Source organism: Ovis canadensis, chromosome 6 (genome assembly GCF_042477335.2).
Source record: "Ovis canadensis isolate MfBH-ARS-UI-01 breed Bighorn chromosome 6, ARS-UI_OviCan_v2, whole genome shotgun sequence".
Classification (NCBI taxonomy): Eukaryota; Metazoa; Chordata; class Mammalia; order Artiodactyla; family Bovidae; genus Ovis; species Ovis canadensis.
In genome coordinates this window covers 132,552,767-132,575,997 of record NC_091250.1, presented here as the reverse complement: position 1 = coordinate 132,575,997, position 23,231 = coordinate 132,552,767, and the positions used below count along the sequence as shown (strand labels likewise).

General features: G+C 58.4%; 1 protein-coding gene across 3 annotated transcripts in view; it reads left to right on the top strand.

Annotated features, from left to right (window-relative positions):
* FAM193A (family with sequence similarity 193 member A) overlaps positions 1–23,231 on the top strand; it is a 149,326-nt gene that overhangs the window by 75,503 nt on the left and 50,592 nt on the right. For 2 of the 3 annotated variants that reach the window (XM_069594895.1, XM_069594896.1), the window contains exons 3-6: positions 12,309–12,451; positions 12,690–12,857; positions 16,375–16,609; positions 20,422–20,546. In XM_069594895.1, the coding sequence (XP_069450996.1) occupies positions 12,309–12,451; positions 12,690–12,857; positions 16,375–16,609; positions 20,422–20,546 (671 nt within the window). Of the gene's footprint in view, positions 1–12,305; positions 12,452–12,689; positions 12,858–16,374; positions 16,610–20,421; positions 20,547–23,231 lie in introns of all 3 variants that reach the window. The other variant, XM_069594894.1, reaches the window with a different exon arrangement.

Below are 23,231 nucleotides of genomic sequence, written 5' to 3'. Positions count from 1 at the left end.
CCTCTGCCGTCCCCTTCTCCTCCTGCCTTCAATCCTTTCCAGCATCAGGGTCTTTTCGAGTGAGTCAGTCACAGTGTGAAAGGGTGAGGGCATAGACTTGGCTTACATGTTGAATAGCTTGCCTTGAAAATGAACTGAGATCATTCTGTCACTTTTGAGGTTGCACCCAAGTGCTGCATTTTGGACTCTTGTTGACTTTGAGGGCTTCTCCATTTCTTCTATGGGATTCTTGCCACAGTAGTAGATATAATGGTCATCTGAATTAAATTTGCCCGTTCCCGTCCATTCTGGATTCCTAAGATGTTGATGTTTATTCTTGCCATCTCCTGCTTGGCCGCGTCCGACTGATCTTGGCTCGCGGGCCCAACACGCCAGGTTCCTGGGCAGCACTGTTGGCAGCATCGGACCCGCTCTCGCCACCAGGCGCGTCCACAGCTGAGCATCCTTTCCGCTCTGGCCCAGCTCACTCTTTCTGGGGCTGCTAGTAGTTCTCCTCCGCTCTCCCCAGAAGCATATCGGACACCTTCCGACCTGGGGGCTCGCCTTCCGGCCCGGGGGCTCGCCTTCCGACCCAGGGGACTCACCTTCCGGCCCGGGGGCTCGCCTTCCGACCCGGGGGACTCACCTTCCGGCCCGGGGGCTCGCCTTTCGACCCGGGGGCTCGCCTTCCGGTGTCTCATATCTTTTTGTCCTCTTGCGCAGCTCAGGAGGTTCTCGCGGCAAGTATGCTGGGACGGTTTGCCATTCCCTCCTCCAGGGGCTCACGTTTTGTTAGAACTCTCCGTCATGACCCATCGCCTCAGTCTCGTAACACGTGGCTAGGTTTTTCTGAGTGTTGCACGCGTGCTTGAAGCTGTCTCCTCAGCCTTCGGGTAGAGGACTCCGCCTGCGCTTGCCCGCCCGTGTTAGTCGCGCTCTTTCTTGGCTTTGTGTGTGCCCTTTTTTCTCAAAAGTTTTCCAGTTTTGCCCTCCAGGTGTTAGGGCTCTGCTGGATGGACGCAGGCTGCTGATTAAGCCCAGCCGTTGCCCGCTGGTGTGGCGGCCTCTCCCTCTCTCCTCAGGGCCCCTTGTTCACTGTCGGGGTGCACGAGTGCTCTCCCTCCCTCCTCCCCTTCCCGCAACCTGGTACTCTCAGCTGCTTCAGGCTGTGTCTTATAAGTGGTCTTCTAGTCACTTCTTGAGTCAGCATAGCAGTGCATCTCATTTGGTCTCTTGAGAAGCGATTTCATATTTTTTATTGAGATAAAGTTGATACACAGTAAGTTTCAGGTGTACAGCAGTGATTCACAATTTTTAAAGGTTATGTTCCATTTATAGTCAGTAAGGCTGAGCGCCGAAGAATTGATGCTTTTGAAATGTGGTGCTGGAGAAGACTCTTGAGAGTTTTCTTGGACAGCAAGGAGATCCAAGCAGTCCATCCTAAAGGAAATCAACCCTGAATATTCATTGGAAGGACTGATGCTGAAGCTGAAGCTCCAATACTTTGGCCACCTGATATGAAGAGCTGACTCACTGGAAAAGATTCTGATGCTGGGAAAGATTGAAGGCAAGAGAAGAAGGGGGTGGCAGAGGATGAGATGGTTCAATAGCTTCCCCGACTCAATAGAGATGAGTTTGAGCAAGCTCTGGGAGATAGTGGAGGACGGAAGGGCTTGACGTGCTGCAGTCCATGGGGTCCCAAAGAGTCAGACACAGCTTAGTGACTGAACAATAGTTGGTATAAAATACTGGCTCTGTTCCCCTGCCGTGCACAGTCTATGCTCACGTATTCCTTGCTTATCTGATGTGTACGCGGTGGTCTGCGTCTCCCAACCGCGGCCCCTCCCTGCCGCTCCCGCCTCCCTTTCCCTGCTGATGCCCGTGAGCTGACTGTGCGCTGAGAGTCTGCTTCTCTGTCTGGGCATGCTCACTTTCGCTCCACGGTTCAGACTCCACGTGCGTAAGCCGCGCCATACAGTACCTGGCTTTCTCTGGCTCTCTCTCAGCATAGTGCCCTCCAGGTCCGTCCATGTGGCTGTGGCTGTGGCTCTCCCCTTTTCTGGCGGCTGAGCAGCGTCCGATTGTGCACACGTGTGTGTGTACACTCCCTCCGTCTGTTCACCCGCTGATGGACGTTTAGGTGGCTTCCGTGTCCCGGCTGCTGTAAACGGTGCTGCTGTGAACGCTGGTGTGCGTGTGTCTTTTCACACTAGTGTCTTCATTTTCTCCAGATGTCTGCCCGGGAGTGGAGTTGCCAGGTTGTGTGTCAGCTCTGTTGCTCGTTTCCTGAGGAAGCTCCTCGTTGCCTCGCGCAGGGGCTGCCCCAGTTTGCCTTCCCACCAGCAGGGTGCGAGGGTTCTCTTTTCTCCGCATCCTCACCAGTGGTTGTTATTCGTGGTCTTTTCGATGACAGACATTCTGACAGGTGAGAGGTGTTAATCTCGTTGTGGTTTTGATGTGCATTTGAGAAGCTATTTCCTTTTTTAAAAAAATATTTCTTTGGCTGAGCCAAGTCTTAGTTGCGGCATGCTGGATCTTTCAGTTGCAGCCTGTGGGATCTTCTAATTCCCTGATCAGGGATCAAACCCAGGCCCTCTACGCTGGGATCACAGAGTCTTAGCTGCAGAACCGCCGGGGAAGTCCTGGGCAGCTGTTTCCTCATGGCGGAATGAATCCTTGTCGCCTCCAGTGACCGCGATCTCTCTGGGTTGATTTCTGCTGCAGCGAGGTCCCCGGTCAGGCCTTGCCCTTCATCCGCTCCCCTCCCCCTCCCCCAGCACCTCCTGCTCCTCTTCCTGAGCTGCACGCCCTCACCCCCGTCCCTCTGCAGGGCTGTCCTGTTCTTCTGGAGTTCTGAACTCTACAGACAGGGGTCACGCGGTGCGTGTTGCTTTGCGTCCGGCCTCTCGCTCAGCGTCATGTTTGGGATCCATCGCCGCCTTAGTCTCCGTTTCGCTGCTGTTGCTGTTCAGGGGCTCAGTGTCCTGCTATTAGTGACCATGGCCGGCAGCACGCCCGGACTACCTGTCCTGCACCCTCTGCCGGAGCTCACTCAGACTCACATCCACTGAGTCAGTGATGTCATCCGACCAACTCATCCTCTGTTGACGCCTTCTCCTCCCGCCTTCAATCCTTCCCAGCATCAGGACCTTTTCCAGTGAGTCACCTCTTCACATCAGGTGGCCAAAGTACTGGAGCTTCAGCTTCAGCATCAGTCCTTCCAGTGAATATGCAGGACTGACCTCCTTTAGGATGGACTGGTTGGATCTCCTTGCAGTGCAAGGGGCTCTCAAGAGTCTTCCCCAGCACCACGGTTCAGAAGCGTCAGCTCCTCGGTGCTCAGCCTTCTTTACAGTTTAGCTCTCACATCCACACTTGACTGCTGGGGATACCATAGCTTTGACTAGATGGACCTTTCTCAGGAAAGTAATGTCTCTGTTTTTTAATGCACTGTCTAGACTTGTCATAGCTTTTCTTCCAAGGAGTAAGTGTCTTTTAATCAGTCTCATGGCTGCAGTCACCGTCTACAGTGATTTTGGAGCTCAAGAAAATAGTTTGTCAGTATTTCACTGTTTCCCCATCTGTTTGCCATGAAGTGATGGGACTGGCTGCCATCATCTTAGTTTTCTGAATGCCAGCTTTTTCACTCTCCTCTTTCACCTACATCAAGAGGCTCTTAAGTTCCTGTATACTTTTGGCCATAAGGGTGGTGTCATTAGCATTATCTGAGGTTATTGATATTTCTCCCGGCAACCTTGATTCTAGCTTGTGCTTCATCCAGCCCAGCGTTTCTCATGGTGTACTCTGCACATAAACTAAAAATAAGCAGGGTGACAGTATACAGTCTTGACGTACACCTTTTCCTGTTTGGAACCAGTCTGTTGTTCCATGTCCAGTTCTAACTGTTGCTTCTTGACTTGCATATAGGTTTCTCAAGAGGCAGGTCAGGTGGTCTGGTATTCCCATCTCTTGAAGAATTTTCCACAGTTTATTGTGATCCACACAGTCAAAGGCTTTGGCATAGTCAATAAAGCAGAAATAAATGTTTTTCTGGAACTCTCTTGCATTTTCCATGATCCAGCAGATGTTGGCAATTTGATCTCTGGTTCCTCTGCCTTTTCTAAAACCAGCTTGAACATCAGGAGTTCACGGATCACGTATTGCTGAAGCCTGGCTTGGAGAATTTTGAGCATGACTTCACTAGCATGTGAGATGAGTGCAATTGTGAGGTAGTTTGAGCATTCTTTGGCATTGCCTTTCTTTGGGATTGGAATGAAAGCTGACCTTTTCCAGTCCTGTGGCCACTGCTGAGTTTTCCAAATTTGCTGGCATACTGAATGCAGCACTTTCACAGCATCATCTTTTAGGATTTGAAATAGCTCAACTGGAATTCCATCACCTCCACTAGCTTTGTTCATAGTGATGCTTCGTAAGACGCACTTGATTTGCCTTCCAGTATGTCTGGCTCTGGGTGAGTGATCACACCATCATGAGTATCTGGGTCATTAAGATTTTTTTGTATAGTTCTTCTCTGTATTCTTGCCACCTCTTCTTAATCTCTTCTGCTTGTTAGGTCCATACTGTTTCTGTCCTTTATTGTGCCCATTTCTGCATGAAATGTTCCTCTGGTAACTCTGGTTTTCTTGAAGGGATCTCTGGTTTTTCCCATTCTTTTATTTTCCCCTGTTTCTTTGCATTGTTCACTGAGGAAGACTTTCTTATCTCTCCTTGCTGTTCTTTGGAACCCTGCATTAAAGTGAATATTTCTTTCCTTTTCTCCTTTGCCTTTCGTGTCTCTTCTTTTCACAGCTATTTGTAGGGCCTCCTCAGACAACCATTTTGCGTTTCTTTTTCTTGGTGATGGTCTTGCTCCCTGTCTCCTGTACAGTGTTACAAACCTCCGTCCATAGTTCTTCAGGCACTCTGTCTATCAGATCTAATCCCTTGAATCTATTTGTCGCTTTCACTGTATAATCATAAGGGATTTGATTTAGGTAGTGGTTTTCCCTACTTTCTTCAGTTTAAATTTGGAATTTTACAGTAAGAAGTTCATGATCTGAGCCACAGTCAGCTCCTGGTCTTGTTTTTGTTAACTGTATAGAGCTTCTCCATCTTTGACTGCAAAGAATATAATCAATCTGATTTTGGTATTGATCATCTGGTGATGTCTGTAAGTTGTCTCTTGTGTTGTTGGAAGAGGGTGTTTGCTATGACCAGTGCGTTCTCTTGGCAAAACTCTGTTAGCCTTTGCCCTGCTTCATTCTGTACTCCAGGGCCAGACTTGCCTGTTACCCCATGTATCTCCTGACTTCCTGCTTTTGCATCCCAGTCCCCTGTGATGAAAAGGACATCTTTTTTTGTTGTTAGTTCTCAAAGGTCTTGTAGGTCTTCACAGAACTGTTCAGCTTCTTTGGCATTAGTGATTGGAACATAGACTTGGATTACTGATACTGAATGGTTTGCCTTGGAAACGAACCAAGATCATTCTGTCATTTTTGAGATTGCGCCCAAGTACTGCATTTCGGACTCTCTTGTTGACTATGAGGGCTACTCCATTTCTTCTAAGGGAATCTTGCCCACAGTAGTAGATACAGTGGTCATTTGGAGTAAATTTGCCCATTCCAGTCCATTTTTGTTCACTGATTCCTAAGCTGTCGACGTTCACTCTTGCCATCTCCTGTTAGACCACTTCCGGTTTGCTTGGATTCGTGGACCTGACATTCCCGGCTCCTGTGCGGCTTCCGTCAGCAGTCACACCCGCAGCTGGCTGCTGTTCTTGCTTTGACTCCGTGTCTCCACTCTTCTGGCGCTGTTCCTTCACTGACCTCCAGCAGCACTTCGGGCATCTAGCCAACCTGGGGAGTTCCTCTTTCAGCGTCCCATCTTGTTGCCTTTTCATACTGTTCTTGAGGTTCTCAAGGCAAGAATACTGAAGTGGTTTGGCATTCCCTTCTCCAGGGGACCATATTTTGTCAGAGCTCTCCACCGTGACCCATCTGTCTCGGGTGGCCCCACACGGCATGGCTCATAGTTTCACTGAGTCAGGTGCGGCTGTGGGCCGTGTGGTCAGCCTGGGCGGTTATATACTGTCCGCCTGTGTCTGATGGTTCCGCTGTCAGGCGCGGCTGTGGGCCGTGTGGCCAGCCTGGGCGGGTATATACTGTCCGCCTGGGTCTGGTGGTGCCGCTGTCAGGCGCGGCTGTGGGCCGTGTGGCCAGCCTGGGCGGGTATATACTGTCCGCCTGGGTCTGATGGTTCCGCTGTCAGGCGCGGCTGCGGGCCGTGTGGCCAGCCTGGGCGGTTATATACTGTCCGCCTGGGTCTGATGGTTCCGCTGTCAGGCGCGGCTGTGGGCCGTGTGGCCAGCCTGGGCGGGTATATACTGTCCGCCTGGGTCTGATGGCTCCGCTGTCAGGCGCGGCTGCGGGCCGTGTGGCCAGCCTGGGCGGGCATGTACTGTCCGCCTGGGTGAGCTGGTGCTGCCTTGTGTCTGGTTCCCAGATTCCGCTGTGCTGACGGGCGCTCCCGGAGCGCGGGCTTGCACGCCCTGTTGCACATGCACGTAGCAGAGGGGCTGCTGAGTCACAGGGTCAGCTCAGCTGGCACAGGACCCACCTGCGACGCGGGAAGCCCAGTTCGATCCCTGGGTTGGGAAGGCCTCCTGGAGGAGGGTTAGGCTTCCCTCTCTGGTGTTCTTGGGCTTCCCTGGCGGCGCAGGGGGTTAAGACTCTGCCTGCAATGCGGGAGTCCAGGGTTCGATCCCTGGGTTGGGAAGCTCCCCTGGAGGAGGGCATGGCAACCCACTCTAGTATTCTTGCCTGGGGAACCCCGTGGACAGAGGAGCGTGGTGGGCTACAGGCCTGGGGTCGCAGAGTCGGACATGACTGAGCGACTAAACACAGCTCAGGGTTAAGATTGAAAGCGTATTTTTTTGATGAAAACTATTTCCAAAACAAAAATAATAGAGCAGCACTATTTTTAGATCTTGTTCACATTTGGATGGTAGAAGACAGCTGGCCCCTTCTGTCTGCTTGTGTGTTAGGTGGTTTGGTTGAAGTTGTAGCGATCACGTTTTCAGGTAACTCTGGATTTTCTCTGGTGCCACACCCACCTGTGGCAGGCAGCAGTTTCTCTTGGTCAGCTGCAGCACTCTGAGGGAATCTCCTGCCCGCACGTGAGTGTGCAGCACCAGGTGCTGGTCGTTTGCACAGTGATCTGTTACCCAGGAAGGGAGAGCTTCCAGCTAGGGACGCCTTTCAACATCCAGGTTGGTTGGTTTGTTTGTTTTTTACAAGCCACATTTGTTACTGCCACCGATATCTTCAGAAAGGTGTCCAAATGTGGATGCGCTTTCAGGCCCTCAGTAATGGACACATGTTTTCCAAACTTTTTTTGCTGGAAAGCTCCAGTTTTGTGACTGGCTGCAAGTAGCAGCAGCTGTTTTCCTTGAAGAGACAGGCTTTTTTCATTCATTTTTGAGAAAATGTCTGACAGTATCCAAGTCTGAATATGTGCAGATGGGTCTGTCAGGCCTCTGTCCAGGCAGATTGACGTGTCCGGGACAGTGGGCTCACTCGGTGTGCAGCTGTGCTCCTCGGAGCACTGCAGGAGTGCTCCATGCAGACTCCTGTTTCGTCGCTTCGGACGCTCAGAAGACGTGCTCAAGGGCTAGGGTCAGTGCAGTCACTGCCTCGGCAGCATCACAGACACCCGGAAGTGGCGCTGACCGTTCAGCTCAGTGCCTGCTGCCGACGAGCGCGGCGGCTCCGGAGCGCGCTGCGCTGTGGGTTTTGCGACGGCCGTGGCAGAGCGTGTGCAGAGAGAACGGCCTCTCACCTTGCGCTCGTCAAATCTGCCTTCGTCATTCTTGGTTCTTTCCGTTTCTGTGTAATTGAAAATTATCTTGTTGTTTCCGCACATGCACACACAGACAGCTGCCAGCACACATACATACATACAGAAGAAACACCCTGTTGAGATCTGACCGGGATGCCACTGACTGTAAGTTGGGAGGAGGAGAATTAATTTCTTTCTAGTATTAAGTTTTCTGATCCCATAAGCATGGACTCTTTCGCCGCTTACAAATGTTCCATGTTTGTTTGTATTATGCCTTTGCAGCTTAAAAAAAAATCTACTCAGAGTTACTTGACTTTTATTTCTGCTATTTCAGTGATTTTTTTTTTTCTTGCTTTACCTTTATTGGCATAGACATAACCGACGTCTCTTTTAACTTGCTGACTGGACATTGCTAGACCCTTCCACCCATCTGACTGTAGGTCATAACTTCACTTCTGTCAAGTGGAATCCCCGGTTTTATTTTCAAGATTTGCAATTTCAGGGGCTTCCCTGGTGGCTCAGTGGTAGAGAATCTGCCTTCAAGTGCAGGAGAGACAGGTTCAGTCCCTCATTGGGGAAGAGCCCACATGCCCTGGAGCAGCTAAGCCCGTGGCCCGCAACCGCTGAGCCTGTGTCCAGAGCCTGGGAGCCTCGGTTCCTGGAGCCCGCGTGCCCTGGAGCCCGGGCTCCGCAAGCAGAGGAGCCCTGCCGTGAGAAGGCCGCCCCCAGCAGAGACCTTGGCCAGGCCTGTGTCAGTGGAGTGGCGGCGGCGGCAGAGGCCGGGCTGAGCCCTGAGCAGTCACTCAGCGGCGGGGAAGCTGAGCCCGCACGGCGAGGGGCGGGTGGCTGAGAGCCTGCCTGCCCGTGCCAGGGGCACAGGCTCAATCCTGGGACGCGGTCTGGGGATGTCACAGACGCCACAGAGCGCCTGAGCCTGAGCGCCACAGCTGCCGAGCCAGCGCTCCCAGCAAGAGAAGCCCCGCAATGGGAGGCCCGTGCACCGCAAAGAAGGTAGCCTCTCCCCAAACTAGAGAAGACCCAGCGTAGCCAGAAATAAGTCAGGTTTAAAACAGAGTGAGGGGGCTGATGCTTCAGGCCCTTCACTGTGCGGGGAGGAGAGGGTGGACCCGGGAGGGACGGTGAGGCTGAGGGGGCCTCGGAAGGGACGCGAAGCAGTGAAGGGGAGAGCTGGGGGTCGGTGAGGGTTTGCCTTTCCTCCACATCCTTTTTGTTGCTGTGTAATGTTTGGTCTGTGTGTGAACGTGCATATAGTGAACATGTTGTAAGGGATAATGAGCCCGGTCAGCACCAGAAATCAGACCGTCGTGCACCGCCCTGCGCATCTTTCTTTCCCTCCCCTTCTCAGATAGCCACGGCCCTCTCATGTTTATCATTCCCTTATTTTCTTAAGCCCTTTAAAAACGCCTGTACGTGTGTGATGAGTGTCCTCGTAGCTTGTCGTCACCTCTCTTGACCCGCGTGAGAGTGGTGTGTGTGTGTGTGTCGCCTTTGTTTGCGAGAGCCTCGTGCTGTCTGGGCGGCTGTGGTTTCCCTTCGCGCTGGCGTAGTTAATTCGCTCTCCACCTGCTACAGTTCACGTACGATTTAGTGCATTCTGTACTGTGACTCATTCGTCAGTATTTTTGCTGAACTGTGGACAAAAGACAGTCTTTTCAATATACATTGTTCTGGTACAATTCGATATTCACATGAGAAAGAATGATACTTGGCCCATGTCTTAACCACTCGGAAACATCAACTCAGAATGGGCCGTAGACTTCAGTGGAACATCCGAAAGTCTGAAACTCCTAGGAAATAAACCTCCTTGATGTGGTCTCAGAAGTGAGTTTTTGGATTTGCCATCTAAATCACAATCAACAAAATGAAAAATAAACAGCTGGGGCCACATAAAGTTAAAGAGCTTCTGCATAGCAAAAGACCACCAAGAAAGTGAAAAAATCTGCAGAATGGAAGGACAAACCACATATCTGATTAGGGCAATACCCAAAATGCATCAGGACTCGCTACAACTCAGCAAGAAACCAAGCGGCCCAGGTGAAAAGTGATCCAGCGGTTCAGAGCCTCCTGGTCACGGGTCGCGTTTTCCTGCCTCGTGACTCTGTTGCTGGTTGTGGACGTTGTGCGTTGTATGTGGTTGAGGTGCGGGGTCTTTAAAACCGCGTGGCTCTTGGGCAGAGCCTGGTGACTGAAGGGAGCCTGTCTGAGAGGTGCGGCGGTGGCTGAGCGCGGGGAGCTCGCTCCTCCTTTGTCAGTGGGAAACGTTCCTCCCGGATCTCGCCCGAGCCTGCCCCGGCGCCCGGCCGAGGCCCTGCTGCTCCCGTGCAGTGGCCGGCAGGTCAGAAAGGGGCCCGCCCTCGTGGGACAGAGCTTTTCGTGGGGAAGATGGGTCGCAGTTTGTCACGACCGGGGTCAGGGCCAGCAGCGCTCTGCTGGTGTGGACAGGCTCACTGGAACGTGAGGAGTGAGGGGCCGGCGACAGAAGGCCGGTGCACAGGCCCAAGAGGGCGCTGCGAGGGTGCCACCTGGTGCGCAGGGGCAGCCCTGCGGGTGGGCGGTGGGGCCAGGGCACACCTGGGGCGGGGCCGCTGGGGGCTGCAGCTGGCGGGCTCGCCTGGCCCAGGAGCGGGGCACGGCAGAGGGGCCGTGGTCGCTGGACGGAGAGCATCGGGTTTGCAGCAGAGAGCTGGTTCAACACCCGCCCCCCACAGTGGGCATCCTTGCTGAGGCGTGGCTGATGGGATTCCTCTGTCACCGCCTCACAGGCTCGGTGGGTCACGCTCTGTGTCCAGGGACTGGCGCAGTCACTGGAAGCAGACCTTTGTCCGGGAACCCTTGAAGGCCGGGAGGACTGCAGAGTGTTCGCACATGCGGGTGGCGGTGGGGGCTCTCTGCAGGGGATCCGCACGACCTCCCGCGTGTCTTAAACACCACCTGCTGCGGCTTGGAGGACGGGTCCCCAGTGTGTGAGCATGGTCATGGCACCACAGCACCGAGGCCTGGGGGGCAGCGGGGGCCTCAGCCGGCGGGCCCCGCGGTGCTCGTGGGTGTGCGTGCGGGCACAGCTGCCACCCCCAGCACGGCCGCCCACCCGCTGCAGCTGCCCGCCCGGCCCTGCCCGTCAGACCATCGCCTCTCCGGGCGTCTTCAGGGCAGGATTGTCTTGTCTTCAGGTATCCCGGTGTCTCATCTGGCTCAGGCCTTCAGGTCGGGTTGGGGGGCAGGGCTGCCTGTCCCGGGTCCTGGTTGCCCCCGCTGCCCCTGATGCTCGCGGTCTCGCTGTGGCTCTCGGGGGCCCCGGCATCCTCATGGGCCTGTGGCAGAGGCTCTTGCTCGTTGGAGGTTGTGGTTTTCCTAGGCTGAGCTGAGATGCCGCACTGGCCTGCCTGCTGGGGACTGTGGCGCCCCGTCCCCACTCTGCCTCCAGTCCTCCCAGGGTCTCTCACGCAGCAGGAGCTTTCTTGGGGATTCCTTCATGACGTCAGGCCCTGCCTCAGCTCGGGGGTGGCTCCTTGCTTCCGCCCCCATGCATGGGGCATTTGCTTGCACTGGGTCTCCCCAGCTCTGCCGCCAGCGGGGCTTGTCTGGACACTCCACTCAGCCCGCAGGGGTGGGGGCGGGACGACGCAGTCCTCTGGTCCGCAGCCCCTCCCATGGGGACCCTGCTTATGGCCGGGGTGCTGGGTGGAGCTGGCCGCCGGCCGACTGGCCCTGGGGAAGAGCGTGCATGCACCTTCTTGCCACACGTGGGGGCCCACAGTCCTTAGACCAGAGTCCAGGCCCCATCCCGAGGGACAGAGTGGCAGCTGCGTGGGCCCCAGGACCGTGTTCTGAGGCAGAAGGAGGTGGGGTGGGGGTCTGTGCAGCAGGCCCGGGGCTGTGGTCTCCGTGCTGGCCAGGCTGGGGGTCCAGTTCTGAGCCTGCTCCCCACTTGGTTCTGTGGGACAGACTCAAGAGAGTGGCCGCCGGGGGTCTGCTGAGCATGGGGGCGTCACTTGGGGGCAGTGTCCCCCGGGATAGTGGTGGCAGTCAGGGCGCTGGGGTGGAGCTGCTCTCTCTTTTTCTTTTTGATGGAAGGATGATAGCTTTCCAGTATCGTGTTGGTTTCTGCCCTGCATCAGCTTGACTCAGCCGTCGGCATACATATGCCCCCCGCTCTTACTCTCCTCCCACCTGTCTCCCCATCCGACCCCTTTCGGTTGTCAGAGAGCCTTGGTTTGGGAGCTGCTCTTTTTAAACGACTGTCCTGGCGTGGTTATGATGTGACTTTCAGAAGGTTAAAGAAGTAATTCGGCCCCGGGAGAAATTCTTGAATGTCAAGAGAGAAAGTTTCCTACGCATTGTCATTTGAAATGTTTTCTTTTTAACGTGCAGGTTTTAACGTTTTTTCTAAAAGGTGTTTTCCTGAACAGTTAGTGGCTAATTGGGCCATGAACAGTTAACGTGACGCGTCTGTTCCGCTCTCTCTGAAGCAGGGTCAAGACTTCCTTCTCCACACCCCGCTCAGCTCGCAGACGGAGGCTGGCAGTGGCGGGCGGCTCGCCCTAGGCGCTCAGCCGATGCCCGTGGCCACCCCCGCGGACCCCGCTTGCGCCTGCGAGGCCTGCAACGAGCGCAGGTACCGCCGGGGCTCCCCCTGCTCCCCCACCCTGAGGGCCGCTGGGAGGGCGGGGGCTCCCCGGGTCAGCGAGGGGCTCCCCGGGTCAGCAAGGGGCTTGGGTCCCGGGCCCCTCACACACAGGGGCTAGGGGGGCTGCCGCCGCCGGAGGACAGGGAGGAGAGTGGGCGGGGGCGCGGGGGCTGCCCCGGGCGGCCGGCCCCCTCGGCCCCTGACTGCTCCGGCGCCGTGTCCCCAGGGAGCTCTCGGCGGAGGCGGAGCGGGAGCCCCAGCAGCTGCAGAACTACTGGTCGGAGGTGCGCTACGCCGTCCGCTGCATCTACCGGCAGGCGGGCACCCCGCTCGCGGACGACCAGGACCAGCCCCTGGCGCCGGACAGGGCGGGGGTGAAGGAGCTGGTGGACAGGTACGCCTCACCCGGGCCCGGCCCCCCAGCCCCCAGTGCTCAGCAGGCCCTCTGGGGGGCGGCCTCAGGTGCGCAGCGGCGGCAAACGGGCTGGGTCCAGGCTCCGGTTCCGATGCTGCTGGACACTGGGTGCCTGCGGGCTGAAGGTGAACAGACGTGTTCCCGTTGTTCCTTAGTGTTAAGGTCGGCAGTAGCGCTCTGTTGGGGCACTCGCTGGCCCCGGGGTGGTGGGGGGCGTTTCTCGGGCCCTGCTGCTTTGCTGCCTCGTGGAGGAGAGGCGATCACACCCCTGAGGATGTGAGGGGCTCTGGGCTCTGTGGGGTCCGGCGGTGCCTGGGGAGCCAGCTGCTGGCCTGTTCGTTGGGGTGTTTTTCACTGGGAGGGGCTTGGGGTGTGGCTGGGGCCTCGGGCACAGTGACAGGGCAGGGTTTATTCTTGCGTGGCTTGTACACTGCCCAGTGAAGGGAAGCGACCGGCACTCAGTAGTGTCTGACTCTGCGCGCCCGCGGAGCATACAGTTCACGGAATTCTCCAGGCCAGAATCCTGGAGTGGGTAGCCGTTCCCTTCTCCAGGGGACCTTCCCCACCCGGGGACTGAACCCAGGTCTGCTGCACTGCAGGCGGATTCTTGACCGGCTGAGCCACCAGGGAAGGCCCGACTCAGCTGCTAAAGAATCCGCCTGCCAGGGCAGGAGACACAGGCCTGATCTCTGGGTGAGGAACGTCCCCTGGAGGAGGAAACGGCAGCCACTCGAGTACTCTGGCCTGGGAAGTCTTGCCACGGGCAGAGGAGCCTGGTGAGCTACAGGCCACGGGGCCACCAAGGGTCAGAGCCGACCCATCACAGCGACTGAGGCGCCATCACCACCACGGTTCCTGCCGTCGTTTCCTCTCTTCAGAGGCGTTCCAAATAGGAGCAGTGAACTAAGTGAGTCTCGCTTTGGTCTTTTTCTCCTGTCTTGCTTGCAGTCTCTGAGGCTCTGTAACCTCCTGCTCGCTGTGTATTCTGCAGGTAGGAGCAGTGGCTGGCCAGGGGCCGTAGGGACTAGCTAGTGATTTGTTGCCCCTGAGACGGCTCTAGGCCGTAGACGCCGCATTTAGCAGTTAGGTTTCCTGGTGAGTGTTAGGAAAATCTGTATAACCTGCATGTCAGACCCATACGCTCACAGCTGCGGACGCTTAGGAAGAGGCCTAAGCGCTCGGCAGGTAGCCGCGCCGGCAGGGCGTTGTGGCGGATGCTGAGAAGGCGCTCTGCACGCGGCTGAGGCCTGGAGGCGGCCGCGCCCTGCTGAAGGCTGGCGCCGTGGAGACGCCGAGGCCCCGGCCCCGAGGCCCGTGTGCCATGCTTTCACGTGTGCCGTGCGTCCTGCTGCTTGTGCTCTCCGTGTCTAGAGGACACTTTGTTGTTGTTTGAAACGCCAGGAAGGGTGTCCGCAGGGCCCGTTTCTGGGGCTCGTGCAGCTGGCGGTGACCTCCCCTGCTGCCCCTGTGGCCCTCGGCGCCCAGCACCCCACCCTGGCTCCCCCAGCCCGAGCTCACACCCCTTGCTCACACCCCGCCTGCGCGCTCCAGCCACGCCGGCACTCGTGCCGCCACAGACGGTGCTGGCTTCTGCTTTTCGCTCTGTCTGGAGTGTTCTCCTCACTCAGGCTTCTTTTTTCCCTTCCGTCCTTCCCGTTGGGCTTCCCTGGAGGCTCAGTAATAAAGAATCTGCCTGCCAGTGCAGGAAACGGGTTCGATCCCTGGGTGGGGAAGAGCCCCTGGAGAAGGGAACAGCAACCCACTGCAGTATTCGTGCCTGGAGAATCCCGCGAGCAGAGGAGCCTGGTGGGCTGCAGTCCATTGGGTCACAGAGAGTCAGACACGACTGAGCGACTTAGCAGCAGCAGCCCTTCGCATTAGACTTCAGAGCCACTGTCTCAGACCATCGGACCTGACCCCGGGGGCCTCCCCCCTCTCCTTGCCCTCCCCTCTTTTGCGTTGTGTTACCCTGCTCCCTGGAGTTGCGCTGTGCCTGCGGCCCCGCCGCCGTGTTTGTCGGATGTGCGGCTGGTAGAGCTTCCAGAGAGTGTCCGTCCTCCTGCCTCAGTCAGAGGACTTTTACAAAGTCTGTCTGCCAGAGGACCACGTGGTCATGGTTAAATGTGTAAGAAATGAAATACAGCGCGTGTCCAGGTCCCCCAGGCAAAGGGAGCCACGGGGAGGCACTCGCCCCCGTAAGGTCTGTCCCCGTGTTGTTTGAGTCGTCTGTGACCCTCCTTTAAGAGATGAAATGTGTTGTTTGAGAGAGCAGTCTCTGTGCTGGTAGTTAAGATTATGCTTGTTATCCTACACTTAAGAGCTCACGCGTCGACCTGAGCTGACTAGTCACCATGATAATCTCTCAGTTATTCCTGTTCGCTGGCCGTGGTTTTAATGAGGCGAAGGGCTCTGTTTTCACTTGGCTCTCGTCTCTCACAACCGAGGTGGCTTGGTGTGGTGATCCAAAAGTGAAACGGCTCAAGTCGCTCAGTCGTGTCCGGCTCTTTGCGACCCCATGCGCTATAGCCCGTCAGCCTCCTCTGTCCGTGGAGTTTTCCAGGCGAGAATCCTGAAGTGGGTTGCCATTCCCTTCTCCACGGGATCTCCCCGACATGCAGATGGAACCTGCATCTCTTATGTCTCCTGCATTGTAGGCAGATTTACCCACTGAGCTGCCTGGAAGCACAAGTGACGTGCGTGACGGCCTCTCTCTCCTTTGCCCACCATAGTGCCCGGCGGGGAGAGGGCCGTGGTCCAAACCCAGGAGCCGCCTTTCTCTCGGGCTCACGCTTGTGTGCCCAGCTCCCATGGCCCTCCTGGGGGTGGGCTGTGCACGGAGCCCGTGGTCGCTGCCCCCGTGTCACCGGTTTCCATCTGGAGGCTCCTCAGAAGTGCACAGTGAACGCCAGTGGTCTCTTTAACCACAGTCCTGCCAGTTACTGTAGAACAAGTTTGTAAAAGCTGACAGTCTCCACGTTAGGAAGGAAATTCGTGAAACGGATACTTGCTGTTGTGGCCTGATTGGGGGGCATGTACTGATTTGTTGTCTGATCTTCAGCTGACACATTTCATCTCATCACTTAGTTTTTTGGTGGGATAATTTGAAAAGAGATGGCTCTGTCTCTTAAGATTCGTCTGGTGATGGGAACAGTACCAGCCCGTTTGGACTGGAGACTGAGCTGCTAGGAAGAGGGACAGGCCACCCTCCAGCCCCAGCAGCTCCTCTGGGGTCGTTGCCCCTCAGCTGGCAGCACAGAAGCCAGCGCTTGGGTCTCCTCCGTCCCAGCCCGGCCCCCGTGCGCACACCCCGTGTTGGCTGTCTGCGTGCAGCGACCCCCCGCCCCACCCCCATCTGGACGGGGCCGCCTCGGGTTGGCAGGGCAGGGTGCTTAGGGGCGCCAGTCTCACTGTCTGCCCGACGAGCTCGGGGCGCCCTGCCCATCCGGGGGCGGCTGTGAGCAGGCCCTGCAGGTGTATGTGCCTCTCTCCCATGCAGGCTCTGCGAGCGGGACCCCTACCAGCTGTACCAGCGGCTGGAGCAGCAGGCGCGGGAGTACGTGCTGGAGATGAAGGTCCGGCTCCTGCGGCAGCTGTCGGCTGCGTCCAGAGTGAAGCCGCCATCCGGCCTGCAGGGCCCGCCGCAGGCCCACCAGTTCATCTCCCTCCTTCTGGAGGAGTACGGCGCCCTGTGCCAGGCCGCACGCACCATCAGCAGCTTCCTCGGCACGCTGGTGAGGCGCCACGGCCGCGGGGGCCGCAGCCCGTTAAGCCGTCCCCTGCTCGGGCGACGTGCGGGCCGCGGGGGCTGCTTCCCTTCCTCGGGTGATGTGCAGGGGCGTGGGGGGCTGCTTCCCCTCCTTGGGCGACGTGCAGGGGTGTAGGGGGCTGCTTCCTCTCCTCGGGTGACATGTGGGGCACGGGGGCTGCTCGCCTCTTTCCCACGCCTCGGGACTTGGCTGCTGCACGGAAGCAGGGGCACCGTGTGGGGACGTGGGGGCCCAGGGGGCAACACGGGCACAGTGTGAGGGGAGGAAACAGCTCTCGATGGGGGCACATCTCCACAGGGTTGGGCTGCTGTGCTGGGGCGGGGTGGGGCCTGGGGGCTGCCCAGCGCTGGACTGAGGAGGGATTCGTGCTCAGGTGGGATGCCGGCCCCCGTGGGCATCTTCCAGTCCTGGTGAAGGGGACAGACAGGCCTGCTCTCCCTGGGCCTCTGACCGCTTTGGAGAGGCCGTGGCCACAGAGGCTGCAGGAGGAGGTGCTGGAGATGCACCTCCTGGGAACTGGCCTTGCCGGCGTCGGTGCACCTGCTGGCCGGCTTTCTTGGTTTACTAAAAGTCTGTGGAGGTGGTCCTCATCGCTCACATTTTATTATTAAAAGAAGCTGCTTTCTTAGTGGTAAAACGGTATTTTGAAACAAATACAGTCAGGGTCAAAACTGGTGGTTCTGAAGATTCTGAGCGTAAGGGTCTCTGTGTGCCCCTGAAGCTGGTGGGCCTCGATAGAAACGAGCCAGCCCTGCAGGTGGTTTCCGGGTCCCGGGCGGGGGGCCGCCTCGAGCCTCGCTCCAGTAGAGCCCGCCACTCCTGCGGGGGGCGTCCCAAGGGCCGCGCTGCCGTGAGAGGAGCGGGCGCGGCGGCGTCTGGGTTAATGGAGCGCGCTTGCTTTCTTGTGTCTGCCTTTGTGCTCAGCCTGTCAGGCTGTTTTGGTTGAAGTTTTCAAGAAAATGGGGCCTCACACAGGTATTTACCCGGGAAGGGGAGGACTGTTTCCGTAGACTTCTCAGCCCGTTGTGGGTATTCTTCTTTGAGGCAGTCTACCGGAGCCCAAGCACTTCTTGGCGGCTGGCTGCGAGGTGGGCCTGAAGCTGTCGCCAGTCCGAGGGGACTCTGCTCTGTCGCCGTCTGTGGGGTCGCTCAGCCTTCAGGTGGTTTTTGAGCATCAGACCTTGGCCGTTTGGGAATCCCTGGTTCACTGAGTGGGCTGCACAGAGCTGCCCGGTGGTCTTCAGTGCCCAGTTAGGCGGCACTGTCCTCGGTGTAGACCAGCCCTTGCCGCCGTCACTGTGGCCCCTTCAGCAGGGCCTCTACGTGTGGAGAGGCTTCCAGGCCCAGCGCCAAGTGTCTGCTGGAGTTCTGAGTTCTGCTTGAAAGCTCGGGTTTTGTGGTTGGCCGCAAGAGGGTCCTCCGCCGGGAGTCCCCTGCCTGCCCCCTCTCTGCCCGCCGCCCCGCCTCTCCAGGGGCAGCGCCCTCTGCGGGCCCAGAGCCGCAGAGCACGTGGACCGCGCCGGGCAGCAGAGGGCGTCTGCGCAGGGTGGCTTCTCTGGGGAGTGTCCTTGTGCCCCGTTCATCCGGGGCAGGCCTCGCCGAGCTGTAGCAGGCGGGCACCCCGAGCCCCTTCTCAGGGGCAGCGGGGTCTTCACCAGCCAGCTGTTTCTCAAGCTCTGTTAGGACGGGACCGCACATGCCTGCCCTCCTTCCCAGCCCCACGCTGTCTGCGGGAAGGGACAGGTGGGAGTGTTTGGGTGGAGGGGCCAGGGCCAGGTCGGCCAGGAGCGCTCCTGCGGCCTCTGGGTGCAGCCGCGCTGTCTCTGCTGCTGCACCCCTGCCCCTGCCCCCCGTGTAGTGACCGTGCACCCCCGCAGGCCCTGCGCCCGGGCCCGGGCAGGCTGCCTGGTGTGTGAGGGGGGCGCCACGGCCCAAGGCCAGGGTCACTGTGTGGGCTGCGGGGCGTGCTGGTCACCAGTACGCCTGCCTGTCCCAGGTTGGTGAGACTGTGAAATGGGTGTGGGGTCTGCTCTTTCTCTCACATGCCTCCTCTGGAAGTGTAATTTCAGATCTCAAAAAATGTTAGTGTCTTCCTTCAGCAGTCCTCACCTTTGGTTACCTTTAGCTGACGTGCCCAACCCAGAGCTCTGGTCCTGTCCCTGCCAGCGTGACTCGGGGCTGCGTTCAGACAGCGGGCAGGGCCCGTCCCCTCTTCCCGAGGACATGCAGCGGCCAGGCACGCCCGCGGCTCCGGGACCCTGGCGCGTCCGGCTGCCGCCTTCGCTCTGTGCTCTCTGTCGTGGGGATGGGTTGCAACCTGGGCGCGGGCCTCTGCCCTGCCCGCTGGGAGCCCTGGGCTCTGTGGCCGGCGTTGTCTCTGTGTCTGAGCTGGCGCAGCGCCTGGGCGGAGCGGTCTCTGAAGTGTGCGTGTGCTCTCCCACGCCGTCTTCACACAGCGTGCCTGATTCAGGCTCAGGCCCGGCCTTCGCCCCGCCCAGCTCTCCCGCGTGGGAATGGCTGTGAGAGGCGTGGCATGAGAAGCTGGCGTGAAGCGTTTTGGTAAAACACGCAGTGAGAACCGACAGTGGAAGCGCGGACAAGGTGAGGGTCCGAGGATCCCTGCCGAGGCTCTGTGCGGCTCCAGAGTGCGCAGAGCGTGTGTGCGCGCGCCTGTGTGCGCATGTGCAGCAGGCCCTCGTGCCCTCAGCATCGTGCTGCAGGTGTGTGTGGGTCCAGGAACGGGCGCGGTTCCCCTTCGCTTGCTCTCTCAGCCCCTCCGTCCCCTGCTGGTGAGGGCACAGGGCACTGGAGTGTCCGCAGGTAGATCGTGCCCCAGCGTCCCCCAGTCTTAGCCCTTCCACGCGGCTGCGCTGAACAGTGCGCGGGAGCAGGCCGGTCGGCGGGTGGAGTGAGGCGCTGCTCCGGCGGGGACGGGGGTGCCGTGCTCCCTGAAGTCTGGGGGGCTGTCGGTCGCTCAGAGGAGGACCGTCTCCCCAGGTGCGAGGTGACGCGCCGCAGCGAGCGTGCCTGTGGCCGACATGCGAGTCACGCGCGTGTGGTCGCAGCCAGAGCGGGTGCGCCGGCCCCTGCTCTCTCTAGAGGCCGCTCGCTCGCCGGCCGGAAGGGCGGGGAGCGTGAAGCGGTTGTGGGAAGTCGCGGATGAGGCGGCCACGTTCGTCAGGGAGAGGAAGAGCTGCCTCCCCACGAGGCTGCCAGCGCGGAGCTCTCGGTCTGGCAGACTCACCTCAGGCTCTGCTCTGGACAGGCCCGACGTGACCGTCCCTGGGCGCCAGAGGGTGGGGACGCGGTTAAGCCGTTTGACTGGGAGGACTCTCGGTCCGCTCGAAGGGCCGGTTGTGAGAGACGCCACTGGCTGTGCACCGGGCGCTCTCTCCTGCGCCCTCAGCTGTGTGCGTCTTGCTGAGTCAGTCAGGAGCAGGCTGCAGGCCCAGGGACTCGCCGCCCCCGGGAGCGCGGCGCTCCGGGCCTGCGTAGACGCCCCTGGGAGCGCGGCGCTGCGGGCCTGCGTAGACGCTCCTGGGAGCGCGGCGTTGCAGGCCTGCGTAGACGTCGCTGCGGGCCTGTGTAGACGCTCCTGGGAGCGCGGCGCTGCAGGCCTGCGTAGACGGCGCTGCGGGCCTGTGTAGACGCCCCCGGGAGCGCGGCGCTGCGGGCCTGCGCCGCGGGGCGGGGCTTGTGGGAGGCCGGGGAGCGCGCGCTCTGCCAGTCTCCTGGTCTGACCCGGCCTGCCCTCCGGCCCCTGTGTCGCTCTCCAGGAACGCGAGCATCTGAAGAAGTTCCAGGTGACGTGGGAGCTGCACAACAAGCACCTCTTTGAGGACCTGGTCTTCTCGGAGCCGCTTCTGCAGAGCAGCCTGCCAGCCCTGGTGTCGCAGATCAGGTAGTGGGGCTCCCCCGCGCACCCTGCCCCCGGGGCGCAGCAGCTGCGCGCCTGGGCGCCCCTGTACGTCCCTGCCGTGGCGGTCCCTGCCGGGAAAGTGCAGGGCTTAGGGAAGAATGCAGCTCGGGGAGAAAGCGCACAACCCGAGGAGGAAGAATACACCCAGGATTAATGCGACTAAGAGTCCACGTAACAGATTCTTCCTGAAGAAAGGAAAGCTGCGGCACAAGGCGTTTTAGTTGACGAGACGCGGGTTCTGCTAGGTGGCCGTGGGGTGGTCCCCTCTAGCACTTGAGTGGGGAGGCCGGCGGGCTGACGGGTCTCTCAAACGCGCCCCCTGCTGGGCTTCCTGCTGGAGCGCGTCTCCGGAGCTCCGCCGGGTGTGCCGAGCATGGAGTCCTGTGCCGAGCTCGGGATCCCTCACTCTGGTGATGGGGAGGAGAGAAGCCCCTGTCTTTAGTCCTCACTACTCATGTGCTTTTCCAGAGTCCTGCCTGCTTTTTGATTTGCTGGGTTTTTTTTGTTTTTTTTGTTTTTGTTTTTTGTTTTTTTGTCTTTTTAATACAAATGATCTCAAAAGTTAACTCACTTAAAGAAACTGACTTGACTTAGGAAGGTTCTGTGTCTCGGTGGTTTGGTTCGGTTTTTTAATTTGTTCGTTTACTGCTGGCTGCACTGGGTCTTCTTGCACCTTGGGCTTTCTCCGGCCGCGGTGAGCGGGGGCCGCTCTTCACTGCAGTGTGCAGGCTTCCTGTCGAGGGGGCATCTTGTTGCCGAGCACAGGCCCAGAAGTGGTGCGCGCGGGCTTGGTTGCTCCGCGACGTGTGGGATCTTCCCCGACTCGGCACCGAGCCCATGTCCCTTGCATCGGAGGTGGACTCTTGACCGCTCTGCCACCAGGGAAATCCTTGTGCCTGTGGTTTTTAAGAGCTTTATTGAGGTCTCATTCACAAACCATATTAATTTCACCTTAAAGCATGTGATTCAGCAGCAGTAATTGCATTTTTAGTAATAGTCGGGCGACCACCACCAGTATTTCCAAAACTTCCCCGTTGCCCCAGATGGACCCCGTCACCATTACCTGCTGACCTCCGCTCCTTTTGAGGTGCTCTAGTCTGCAGGCCCCACCCTGCCCACTTCCCCCTGCAGTCGGCCTGTCGAGGAGCCGGCACCATGGGTCCTGCAGGGCCACCGGGCCTGGTGTGGCAGCCTGCATGCCCTCGGGGCCAAGCTGGCCTGTCTGTGTGGCCGCAGTTGGTGGTCAAGTGGCCGCCCCGCCAGACTCTGCTGCCCACGGGGGGCCGGGAACCTGCTGCAGCTCCTTAGCTTGTGGTGGTTTCCGTAGCTGTGGCCTGACTTGGTCTTTATTTTAAAATATATATTAATCGTTAAGGGAATGTTTAATCAGGCTTGTAAGTAAACTTATCCAAAGTGATTTTATTCGTTTTCCTTCTCATGTACCACCACATACTGTTTCACATAGATGTTGCTCACGGTGGATTCCACCACCTGTTACGTGGGGTGCAGAGTGAACGTTCAGAGAAGGGCCTGTGTGCTGGACCGTTGATGCTGTCTGACCCTGAGCACACTTCCTGCCGTTGGGGGACTTGCTGTTCTGTCTGCACTCCAGCCTGTGCCTTCCGGTCGTGCTCTGAGTGCGCCCCGCGCCCTCAGAAGTCCAGGACCACCCCTGCCCCGACCCGCAGCTGCTTTGCCCTCCCCTGGCTCTGAGCAGGTCTGCCGCGGAGCACAGGAGAGCGCCTCGGGCCTCAGGCGGTGCAGAGGAGGCAGGGCAGCCCCACGTGGGAGGCAGGTCTGTGAAGGGTGGCGGGGCTACAGAGGCCCGGGAGGCCCACGTCGCTGCCTCGTGGGCTGCCACACTCTCCCCTGGGTGCCCGTGTGCTCTGTGGAGCCCGGAGCCGCCTCAGCGAGGCCTGGGGTCAGGGCACTGGAGAGTGGTGTGTCCTGGGCCAGGCGCAGCCCTGGGAGGACTCCTGGGGTGTGAGCCCTGGCGTCACAGGGCCGCTGAGGCTCCAGCTGGCTCCTGGCCCTGCCCGTTGCTGCACAGCTAGTCAGGGGCTTGGGTTCTCGCATCTCCCTCCAGAGCACGGGACCCACGCAGGCGCTGCAGCACACAGGACCCCGTCCGTGCGGCCTGTGTCTCTGCACAGTGGTCACCAGCAGGCAGAGGGCGCTGTCTGCACCCGTGGAACCCTGCTCTTTTTCAGTCACGTTGTGTTAATTATAAAATCATTAGGTTGCCGTTGCAATCTGAAATTCAGAAATAAAGTTCTGAAAACAGGAACTCATGATGAGAGGTAGTACAGTAAAAAATTTGGTGTTGCTTCCAGACTTTTCCAGCATCCACACCTCACCCCGCCCCAGCACACACACGCATTTTAAACATGGTGACATAGCCCTAGCTCTGCTTCACATGGGAGCATTTCCATTTCAGGCGCATGTGTGAATGCTTGTGTGTGCATCTGGGTGTAAGCAGGTGGGTGTCTCTCAGAGTCTGTCTGGGAAGCCCCCGATGGTGTAGCGGCTCTGACACCAGTGGGCAGCTTCCAGTTCTTCTGTGTAAACAGCACTGATTATTAACCCTGCACACCAGCCTGTGCTCCTGAGCAGTTATAAGTGTCCGTTTGGATTTAGAAATTCCTTGTTAGGAGGTCTTTATTACCA